Genomic DNA, 12,213 nt, shown 5'->3' on the forward strand with positions numbered 1-12,213 from the left:
TGTATGCCTTTTTACTTTAATTTCAAGGAAATTAAATCTCAGCCTAGGCAACAGATACTGTAGTATTGATTTATTTTACAGGGAAAATGTCACTTACTGAAATGGTCTGATTGGCTTAAAACAGAAAAGGAAAGAGTAGCTTGAAGTAGTGCATCTCTTGCCAACATGGCTGGCTTATTATATTCAGAGGGGAGGGAGTAGTATTTTCTCAAGAGCTGCTTCCATGAACAGGAGTCAACGATAATGGGTTTATTATGTGCTAATTCTTATTTAAGAGCCTTTTCTCAAATCCTTCAGTAGAATTGCTCTTTTAGTAGTGTGTACTTCTGTTCTGATATAAGTGACTTTAAATAATGATGTGTATTTGTATGTCAGGAATGTAAGTGTGAGGTTCCTGCAGCCAAACTTAGGTCCATGCATTTTTAGATGCTGGGTTTTTTTTTTCCCCCTGTGATTTCTATGTAGTTAATGCTGAGAAGGAGGCTGAACTACCTTTATCCTTTGAGATTTATTTACATATATATTGTGTATATGTGTGTCTTTGTCACTTATCTTCCATATGAAGGTATGTAATTATCTTGTAAATACCACCTCCGATCCTCTCCATGAACTTTTCAGCTTTTCAAAGTGCACCATAGGGAAATTCAAGAGAAATACTGAATTTTTAGTCAACTCCATTTATATGTTATGTTTCTAATTACTCAGCCTTGTTCCATCTGCTTATGCTGGATTTCTTTTGCACTAACCTAACCTAAATTGAATAAAGTCACAAGTAATAGTTTCAAAGTAATTAAGAATCTTCCCACTAATTTCAGGAAGTTTTTTAACATGGAGAAAATGGGAACATAATAGAGCAAATACAGAGACCTGTAACTGAATAGCAGAGGTATACAGAGGCAGACAAGACCATTTTGATTACTAAAAAGAGAATAGCCACATTTACGATGACAGAAGCGCCATTTAGGAGGCTTCAAAAATGAATAATATTGTTCCTTTTAAAATAAATAGGTTTTTAAATAGTTCTTTTGAATTAGTCATACCAGGGGTTACTCATTAGTGTTATCACTTAAATCGTACTGGTTTTTGCTGAAGTTCTGCCAGTTGATCTTGATATAAAGAAAGAATTGACCATTTAAAGATATGTAGGCTATAGCAGCTTGTAAATTTCCACAGTAAACTTTTAAGATGTTTTTAAAATTATGCAATCTTGTAAGAACTTCTAATTCTACTAGAAATATTGGAGTGACAAAAAAACCCAGTGTGATGTCTGGTTTTGTATAGTTTATGTTTGATGACTTTTCAAATTTTCTTTAGTAATGACATTTTGGTTTGTTATGTGGTAGGTTTTCTTGAGTACCTTTGGGAATATTTGTGTAAGAGGTGAATTCATGGTTTTGGTTTTTTGTTGTTGTTTTTTTTTTACATAATATGATACTTTTTTAGATATAAATCTAAATTAATGCAATTATTCACTTTAATTTCTTTGGACAATTTTTGTAACATACACATTCTGTGGTAATTATACTGGGAATTACTATAAGAATGTAGTAATTCCCAGCTGAGTTCTGCATGTAAGTCTGTTATGAATATTCAGATTAGGCAATGAATAAACAGTTGGGCAAAGTGGAAATTTGTTACCTTTCAAAAGCAAATAAGTATGCTATTGTGAGTTTTAAGACCTTAGGCAAGTTTTTCCTTTAATTCAGAAAAATAAGAAGGCATTGGTAATCCTTAACATGAATTTCTAGTAAGTAGAAGGATAATGAAGACAGATGCTTTGTTATTGTATACCTTTTATAATTCAGTACTTTGCAACAATTGCTACTTGTATGGTCTTTGTTTCATATCTCTGTTGATGAGACTTGCAGCAAGGAATGTGATACAGTTATTTTATGGGCAATGAAAAAATTAATTTGAATTATATAAAGTTACATTTGTTTTTGGTTTTGTTAACAGTTGGAGCTGAAAATGGACAAGAAGCAATTGAAAGTGGAGCTGTTTTTCTCTTTAAGACATTTCACAGGAAAGAATGTGTTGGCCACGATGAGACAAAGGCGATCAAGCAGATGTTTGGGCCATTTCCATCATCATCTGCTACTGCAGCTTGTAATGCCACATGTCGGATTGCTTCTCACTTCACTGAAGAACAGCTTACAGCCCTCATACAGATGGCCGAAGAACAAAGTGATGAAAACAGAGTGGTCTTTGGTAAAAATATAGTATTTTCATTTGACATGCATGATTTGGATCACTCTGAGGAGCTGCCTGTGAATGGTGAGGCTGACACACAGAATACTATAAGCTTAGATTATAACAAATTTCTGAATAACCAGCTGAATCACTTACAGAATTACTGCGCTGAGAAATCTGATCTCAAGTCTTTGGAAAAAGTAGATGATTCTTTCTTATGGAGTGAAGTTGGAAAGTATCTGAATGAATCTCAAGGGGGTACCCCTGGAGGGCCAACAACAGAAGACCTCTGCTGTACTTTGTACGAGATGCTTGCTTCTGCCAAAAGTGGTGATGAACTTCAAAATGAGGTACAGTAGCATATTAATTATTATATTAATGAGGAACAGTAGCATATTAACCATACTGTGTGTATTTGATTGTTGCAGAAATACACAATTATTTCATGTTGGATTATGCCAGTGTACTTTCATCCATGTGTCATATGTGCTTTTTCTTTATTTTTTTTTTTTGTGTTGAGAAAAATTACATGGCAGCATCGTAATTTACCAGGCAGAAGATGGACGCAGCAAGAATTTTATGTGAATAGTCTCCTTTTCCCCCATAACAGATGGGCTATTACTTTTTTTTGCCATTTGCTCAGCTTCTCCATTCTTTCTTTTTAAGCAGTAGCCAATTTAAGTTACCATATAAAAGTGTGAGAACTTGCAAAGCCAAACATAAGTTAACATTCTTAGGCAGGTTCCATCTCCAGTTTCAGAGCCTTTTGTTGCTGAAATGAAAGTTGGAGGATTGTGCAGGTCATGCTACTTTAAAACTTTGTTGTATCAATTCTATTCCTTTTGATAAAGAAAGGGGGTGGGTTTGTTACAAGAAGGGCAGAGAAAGCTTGAGGGAGAGAGAAGAGTTGAAGGATAAGCATAGTGGTAGAAAGGAGAAAGAGCATGATTGAAGGCTGATGAAGAGGCTTTCAAAGCATGTGCAGGAATGATGATTGGGTTAATGTAGGCAAGAGAAGATTGGTTTTGAGTGGGGTTGGGAAAAAATTCCTGCAGTTTGCTAATTGCTTCTTCCAGTGTGCTTTTATGTTTACTTTGTTTTTCCTAACTTGCCCTGCTTTCTTCCCCGGAAAACTGACTTTTCAGACTAAATGTTGAAAATTTTCTATAGAAATACAACTGATGGTAGAAATAGTCCTGTGAAAAACAGCGTAATGAAAATTTTCTGGAATTTTTTATGTTGCAGTTGCAGATTTTGTTGTTCTTAATAAAAGCAGTAAGTGATAGAGATGAAGACCTGAATATTTCATTTTAGGTTTAGATAACTATGTATTGTTATCTGTAGCTGCTGCCATACTCTTGTTTCATTTGGTAGTTATTAGACCGCATTTTGGCTGTTCTTTTGAGCTATTATCTGTATAGGAACATTTTCTTATAAACTTCTAATTTGAGAATCTAAATATGAATATAAAAGGATGCTGATCTAATTTCTACTGCGTTATAATGTATGTGAAAAACAACACTTGCATGCATGTCTGCAAACAGTTTCACATTTTGGGGTGGTTGTATTAAGGGGGAAGACACATGAAAATAGAAGACCGAATGGGTCTTGGAGAAGGAGATTGGCTAAAGAGTATAAAAGTACCCTAATTTCCAATAGGGACCTGAAGTTTATTAATTGTACAGAGATAAAGATGCTGCTTTTTTTTTTATTTTTTATTTGTTCCTAGACCAGCGAAAAAATTTTCAGATATAGTTACAGGGTATGAAGAAATAATTACATACTTGTGCATAACGCCTATAATGTCTACTTAATGCCTAAGTTTGATTTGTAAAATGTTAAAGGAAATGCTTGAAACCTTTCACTTGAAGCAAGAAGAAATAACTTTATTTTTATTTTGCAATTTTATGATCATAATGGGTTGCTATATCAATTGTCAGAAAGTTCAAACCATTGGTTTTTATTTAGATCACCAATAAAGACTGCCTTTCCTTTGTTTTTTTGGAACATAGACTTTCTGGCAAAATTTCTGTTTTGGTGGCTTTACAGGAGTTTTAATTTGAGAATATTAAAACCTGTTTATTCTGCCAGTAATCTGATGATTATTTAGCAAGAGTAAATCCTTTTCTTTGTATTTAACTAGCAAGAAAAAGGATTCTTTCCCTTGAGTGTCTGAAACCTGTAACTTGTTTTGGATTTTTTAGGAACTGAGTAATAAAAATATAAATTTTCTTCCTGTTCTACTTATTTTGGCCCCCATGTTACCTTTTCTTGGAACAATCTTATAAATTCATTGTTCATTGTACAACATGGGGGCCAAGGACAGGGTAAGACTAATTTGAACCTGATCACCTTTCGTTAAAAGCTAGCTGGCATTTTACTGTGCTCTTTGTAGGAGTAGTCATGACTTAAAAACGTCTTCTGGGCTTTGGATTTTACCACCACTTAGGGATTATTACTATTTTTTTTTATTACAGCAATTTTGCTAGGGGCAACATTAAGAACAGATGGTGCTTTTAAACCTGAAGATAACCCATTTCTAGAACTAGGTCATAGGTTTGCCATATGAGATGGTATAACAAGTATGTGATTGATCATGCATACTGAAAATCTTACATTATTTGGGATGATGCATATAAGTTTGTATGCTCTATGAAATTCTTTTTTGCTTTAGAATCCAAGAAAAAAACCTTATTGATATTAAAGGATAATTCTTTGTAAATAAAAATCCAGATCTGTAAAATACATTTTCATATTTTAAAACATTGGCCATGACTACAATTCTGTTTAGGAAAATACCACTGCCTGTTTAAGCAAGAACAGAACATGCTGGTGGTGAGGGCTTCTCTAAGATAATTTAAATTTATTCTTAAGAAAAGTTTATTAAGGTTCCAGATCACATTAAGAATTTAAGCTTTTTTAGATGATTTGAGAGGTGACACCCTCAAGGGGGGTTTGTAGCATATGTATAGGTACACACATGTATGCTGTTCAGATTTTTGTCTACTTAATGAACTCTGTAAGGAATTGAAATGAGTTTCTTTCTCCAGCACTGTATAGGTTATGTTTAAAGTGGTTGGCGAGGTAGAAATACTTTGTTCTTTGTTTTCACTATTTAAGATTATTCCACACTTCCTTTGGGAGAGTTTGTTTATCTGGCACATCACTGGTGACTCTTAATTAGAGGAAAATTGATTCTTACGCTTGGAGTGATACGGGAATTATAACATTTGCTAAGTGTTTAGGACATGTGCTTTTCATTGGGGACATAACATCTAGTAAAGCTAAATAACAGCTACTGGAGCGTGTTTTTTACTGTATGTCAGATTTTATTGATGAGTATGAAATGGTAATGATGCGGTAACAAAGCCATTATATAAAAACAGGAAGAAAAAGCTGATGACAAACTGTAGAGTTGTGCTCAATAACTATCATGGGATTTTATTACTATTTGCATTAAAACTTAACATGTAGTGCATTCCTCAGTCTGAGTACTCAGTTTCCAAGTAAGTGAGGCTTTCAGATGAAGACTGGAGGCATCTTGAGTGCATTTTAGCAACTTTGCCACCTAACCTCTCCCAGAATAAGTAGGAAAAAGTTGGAGGAGTTCAGTTCCTCTTTGGTTATGCCATGCTGTTCTCAGAGGGTGTGTGTCCTTCTCCTGTGAACATAGGTTTATCTGCAAAATTTTTTTTAACTTTATTTTGGAGATACCTATCTCTATTTTTACGCTAATGCAGAGGTGCATTAACCCTTTATCATAACAAAACAGGAAGAAATTTCCTGCAAAGATAAAATAACTAGAATAAAAAAAAGAAATGCAATCAGAATTGTGTTAAGATCTTGTTTATACTGCATATATAAAAGCTATGAAAAAATTCTGCAATTTATTAATCTCAGGCTAAGGAAAGAATCTTACCCAAATAATATTAAGAAACATTAATGTCATTCAGGGTATTAGATTGAATGGTGTTTCCCAGACAGAATCACATTAAATGCTAACTAGAAGAACACTAGATTATGATGTGAAACAGCAGAACTGTTTAAAAAAAGTTAACATTGTAGGTAGTAACTTGCATATTATGTGAGTAGTACATGTTTATGTATTCTATAGGCAAATATATGTATCATATATAGAGATAATGCACAAGAAGTTTGCTGCTTAGGCTTCTTTTGTCTGCGTTATAGTTGTTACTATCTCCAGCTCTCTGCATTAAAACATAATGTACATATATACTTGAACTATAGCATCCAGGGCTTCCATCAGTTAAATACAATCTAGCTGTATTGCAGGCTGTCATGGTGGGAAACAAACATTCCTTTTTATTTCATTTCTAAGAATAATTAATTATTCATCATTCCTACCAAAAAAGGAAGATGGGGCTTCTTCCTTGTCATAAGCACCTGAGAACATTCAGGTAATGAAAACTACAGTGGGAAATCAAAGGGTAGTAACGTGGAGTTTGAAGGTGCTGAATCTTTCCTTCAAGGGCCAGAAAGATTTCTTTCAAATTGTCATGGTTCAAGCCCAGCCGGCAACCCAGAACCATGCAGCCGCTCGCTCACTCTCCCTCTTTTTCCTCCCCCCCGCTCCCAGAGGGATGGGGAAGAGAACTGGAGGAATGTAACTCCCACGGGTTGAGATAGGAGCAGTCCAGTAACTAAGGTATAATACAAACCACTACTGCTACCAATAATAATGATAAGGGAAATAACAAGGGGAGAGGACACAACCGCTCACCACCCACTGATAGGTACTCAGCCTGACCCGAGCAGCAATCTGGGCCTTCCAGGTGACTCCCCCCAGTTTATATACTGGGCATGGCGTGCTGTGGTATGGAATACCGCTTTGGCCAGTTTGGGTCAGATGTCCTGTCTCTGCTTCCTCCCGCCTTCCCCTCCTCCCTGGCAGAGCATGAGACTGAGAAAGTCCTTGGTTGGAGTAAACCTTACTTAGCAACAACTAAAAACATCGGTGTTATCAGCGTTGTTCCCAGGCTGAAAGTCAAAAACACAGCACTGCACCAGCTACTAAGAAGGAGAAAAAATGACTGCTGCAGTGCTGAACTCGGGACACAAATCAAAGCAGAGGTAAAATCAGAAAAGTACACATTGTGGAATACAGGCTTTAAATGATGGGAAAAAGAACGCCAAATCCAAAAGAGGCCAGGAGTTGGGCAGCACATCTTCCTGTATGTGTTCCTTAATAGTTGCATACAATAATATATTCACCATTAGAGCCAGAAGGTTACAGCTTTATGAAATTCAGTTTTCTTCATGGTTATTTCAGAATTAAAATTAATAAACTTATTTTATTGTTTCATTAAGTAGGATTTTTTTTTACGTATGGTATTTGTGTGTCTCAGAATGCTTGATGTAGCAACAGGCTTTTAGACAGGCTTTTTCTGCTCCCCTCCCCAGACTTGGCTTTGTGGAGCTCTGTTATCTCTCGGGCTTCTACCTGTAACTTTTCTTCAGCTGCCGTTGTCACTGGTGGCAATATAATGTTGGGATTTTTTGTTGTTGTTAGTTTGGTTTTTTTGGGTTTTTTTTGTTCGTTTTTGGTTTTTTTTCCCCTGCTGGAGTTCATCTACATTGTTTCTATTGCCCTATCCAAATCCCACCACAAATGTCTGCCAGTATGCTTTCTTGATTGAACCTGCAAATGCTCTTGGCATCAAGAACTAGGGGAACTTAACTAATTTGTCAATTCAACCAACTGGCAGGAAGCTCCTCTATGTCTGCCACCAGCCTTGCTGCAAAGGAGTAACAAAGAGTGAAAGAAAGTAAAATCTATTTAACTTTCCCAGAATCTAGAAGGAACCTTTTCTGTAAGTGATACAATATCTTAAACTAAGGAAGACTCATTAACAAAAGAATGTGGGAAAGTTTGTCCCAACTTCTGCCCTGAAGACTTCTGAGTCTTGTTGCACGGGTGGTTAAAATGAACCTTTGTTATCTGCTTTCTGGCTTTATTCAGGGCTGGTTTTATGATCACTTTCCCTGTGCTACAGTTGTCCTCTTTTTTCACCAATTTAAAAAATAAGCATCAAAGAACTGTGCTTGTAAATTTTTTTCCAGACTATGCTCTGCCTTTTAAACACTGCCTTTCTTTTCATTTACCCTTCAGGCAGTTCTGCTGTCTTTTAATTCTTCTATTAATGCTCATCTTCACAAATTTAACAAGTCCTCGTGGAAAATTGCAATGTTTTAAATGAAGTCTAGATGTGAGACAACTTCTATTTATTGATGTTCTAGATTAATGAAGTGTTAGACCAAGGGATGTATCATTAGTAAGCCCATGCTATGTTTATGCCATTTTCCAGTTACCTGCATATCCTCTTGATTTTTTTCCAATGATCTTTATATTTTTCTTATCCACACTGTTATTGCACTTGCAGATGTGTGCTCCCTGACCTACCATTTCATCTGCCAGTTTTTGAAGATTTATGAAATATTATCTTGCACTCAAGCTGCAAGAACGGTGAACTATAAATTTTGTCCCTAGTTTCTATGTGATATTTTGTATCCATATTATTTTGTCTTTAACCACCTTATCCTTATATCCTCTTTTTTTTCTTTAACCATAGAAAAATTTTAATTTTAAATAGAAATGAATTATAGTAACAGGTCACTGATTAAGACTAAATAATGAAGGTTCAAAGTTTACCTTTCAAAATGGAGGTTTATGCTACAGTGAGGGATGTAGATAGTGAAGTGAGCTGGTCCATGAAACTCAGAATGGAAAACACAGCCTAGATACTTTTGAAGCAAAAGGCACTAAAATTATTCCCTGATGTAGGAATATAAGCCAATAAATAGAATCATAGAAACCAGATTGGCAAGGACCTCAAGGATCATCTGGTCCAGCCTCTCATGGCAAAAGCATGGTCTAGTCAAGATTGCCCAGCACCCTCTCCTGCCAAATCTTAAAAGTGTCTGGAGTTGCGGAATCGACCACTTTCCTGGGGAGACTATTCCAATGGCTGATTATCCTCATTGCAAAAAACTTTCCTCTCTTGTCCAGTCAGAATCTCCTTGGGAGTACTTGTGTCTTTTTCATGCGACCCCTTGTAAGAAGGGAGCATCATCTTTGTAGCCACTCTTTGAATACTGAAGCATGATGATAAGGTCCTTCCTTCACATTCTTTTCTCAAGGCTGAACAATCCCAGTTCTCTCAGCCTTTCCTCATATGACAGGCTTCCCAGTCCTTTGATCATCTTTGTGGCCCTTCTCTGGACCCTTTCTAGCCTGTCCATATCTTTTTTTGTATAGTGGGGACCAAAACGGAACACAGCATTCCAGGTGTGGCCTAACAAGTGCTGAGTAGACTGTCCAGGTCTTCTTGCAGGGCAGCTCTCCCTTCCAAAGCATCCACTTCCCCACTCAGTTTGGTATCATCAGCAAACTTCATCAGGGTACTTTTGATCCCATCTTCCAGATCCCTTACAAAGCTATTAAACAGCATTGGACACAATAGAGATCCCTGGGGGACCTCACTTGTGACAGGTCGCCAGTTTGAAAAGGAGCTATTTACCACAACCCTCTGGATACAGCTGGTCAGCCAGTTCCCCACCCACTGCACAGACCACTTGTCTAGACTATAATACATCAGTTTCTCTAGCAGGACGTTGTGGAAAAACATATTGAAAGCCTTGGAGGAAATCCAGGTAGATAATGTCCACCACAGCCCACATCAACTGAGCAGGTTACTTTGTTGTAGAAGGTGATCAGATTTGCCAAGCACAATTGGTGAATCTGTGCTGACTCTTCCCAATCATGTGCTTCATTGGACTTGTGACAGCCCCCAGGAGGATTCATTCCATAACTTTCCTGGGGACTGAAGTAAGACCAATGGGCCTTTAGTTCATATACCAACTCCTCCTTCATTGATGATGGGTCTGTATTTGCATCAACATGGATTTTTGTTCCTGAGGTCTAGGGCCCAACGGTACTAGTACAGACAAATAAAAGAAATACATAGTGGGAAATGAGTGGATTTGGTTTGGGTTTTTTCCTCTGTAGTCATCTTTTGAGAAATCTTTCCAATCTACCCAGTCCAATCTAGTATAGCACCACCAGCTTACGGATGCATATGCGGTTCCTTAGTATTAGGAGGTTTGAAGCTCTTATTAAATGATGGCCAAAGCTAAATAAGGAAAAGGTATTCCTGGTTTATAGTCTTTTCCTCAGTTAGACAAACTTGGATTTCAATGTGTTTTCCCCATGCTTGAAAACTAAACTGTATTTCTAAAACTGTGTATCCTTCAGCCTGCAGCTATGACTCTTCTGTTAGTATTTTTCTTCAGGTCTTAATTAAAACATGATGAACAGATTTGGCAATAGAAGTAGCAGCCTCATGCTGCAGCTTGCAAGTTACAGGGCATGTCATTCACAGTAAACCAGGACTGGACAGTGTTGTTAATTCTGATCAGAATGGAAATTACAGAGCTCAGCACTAAACAGATGCGAGTTTTTCCCTAGCCCTTTAGTTACAGTTGATTCCCACCCCCCTTTCCCCCTGAAAGCTTTTTATCATGTATCTCATGGACACTGTAGAAAGATGCATATTATTTAGCCTCTGTGGTTTTGTTGTTGTTTGGTTTTTTTCTTGTGGTTTTATTGTTGTTTTTTTTTTTTAATATTGGCTGCCAAATTAATATCTGATACATGTATTAATATTGGGTGGTATGTTAGTCTGTAAACTGTTGAGTTTAAAAGGAGATAAAACACCTGAAATTTTCCTGGATAACGTTCACTGTTGTATTTGCGGGAGTTTTGAGGGGAAAATTCCACTCGATTTCACAGTGCTGCAAGAAAAGAGTATGTTGTGAGGCTGATTACCATCACTTACTTTATCTGATGCTGTCTCCTTTTGTTTGAACATAGTTTTCTTTTCTAAAACATACCCCTAGAGCTGAAAAAGTTATAATTAAAAAATATTTCATTTTGCTTATAAAATGGAGAGGAAGGCAAGTAGCACAGAGCAAAAGCTATGCAAACTATCTGTGGTTATTACATAAATGTTAGGCTTTCTTTTATTGCTCTGCTTTGAGCAGTCAGATGAACAAATAAAATCTGACAGATGCAGGGTGGTGCCCAGTACAGGCATACTGGAGTGAGTCCAGTGAAGGGTCCAGGGATGATAAAGGGACTGGAGAGTCTGACAGAGTAGCAGGCTGAGAGTGCTGAGGTTGTTCAACCTGGAGAAAGGAAGGCTCGGGGGATCTGATCTGATCTGATCAGGTCTGGTGGTAAGGGAGTAAAGAAGGTGTAGCTAGACTCCTTTTGTTGATATCCAGTGGCAGACTAGAGGCAATGGGCATAAACTGAACCACAGGATGTTCCATGTAAGCATAAAAATGTTCGTCACAGTGAAGGTGGTGGGACACAGGAGCAGTTTGCTCAACTGATGGTGGAGTCTCCCAGCCTTGGAGACTAGATAATCCTGAGAGTTTCCTTCCAACTTTAACTGTTCTGTGATTCTGTCATTTCAGTTGAATAAAAATAGAAGTATTTGGAGAAAATTCTTCTCTTATTTCTGATATATTTCTCACATTAAAATCAAGTGTAAACTATCCCTTACCCTAACATGTTCTTTCTGAGTTAAAAACCTTCTTGTTTTATAACAAGTGCCTTATTAATAGACTCTCATAATTGATAAGTGTAGTATGCCTTATAAGTGCTACCCTTCTGTATAACAATGGATTATGTTATATGGGAAATAAATAGTCCTTATGTTGCAAGTAATCGCAATTGGGTTTTAAAGTGACCTTGATTTCAGATGTATTAAATCGGTCTCTTAAATTAAGTATCTAAAAATAATGCACATTTGTTGTTTAGAGAAATCATTAATTTAGTTCCTGAACTAAACAGGAATCTGTAACGATCGTTATTCTTTTAAGAGAAAATACATACAGTCTTAATTTACATGACCAAATTTCTGATGTCATTTAAAAGCCTAACATTTATGTTAATGTTTGATTTTTTTTTTTTTTTTTTTTTTCTTAAACCTAAGACAA

At 36.5% G+C, this 12,213-nt stretch overlaps 1 protein-coding gene across 1 annotated transcript in view; it reads left to right on the forward strand.

The window, feature by feature from the left end:
- ASCC3 (activating signal cointegrator 1 complex subunit 3) overlaps positions 1-12,213 on the forward strand; it is a gene marked incomplete at its 3' end in the record, with an annotated part of 35,371 nt that overhangs the window by 2,191 nt on the left and 20,967 nt on the right. The window contains exon 3 of the mRNA XM_010020843.1: positions 1,957-2,540. Within this exon, the coding sequence (XP_010019145.1) occupies positions 1,957-2,540 (584 nt within the window). The remainder of the gene's footprint in view (positions 1-1,956; positions 2,541-12,213) is intronic.

The sequence above is a fragment of the Nestor notabilis genome, unplaced genomic scaffold (assembly GCF_000696875.1).
Source record: "Nestor notabilis isolate BGI_N333 unplaced genomic scaffold, ASM69687v1 scaffold1898, whole genome shotgun sequence".
Classification (NCBI taxonomy): domain Eukaryota; kingdom Metazoa; phylum Chordata; class Aves; order Psittaciformes; family Psittacidae; genus Nestor; species Nestor notabilis.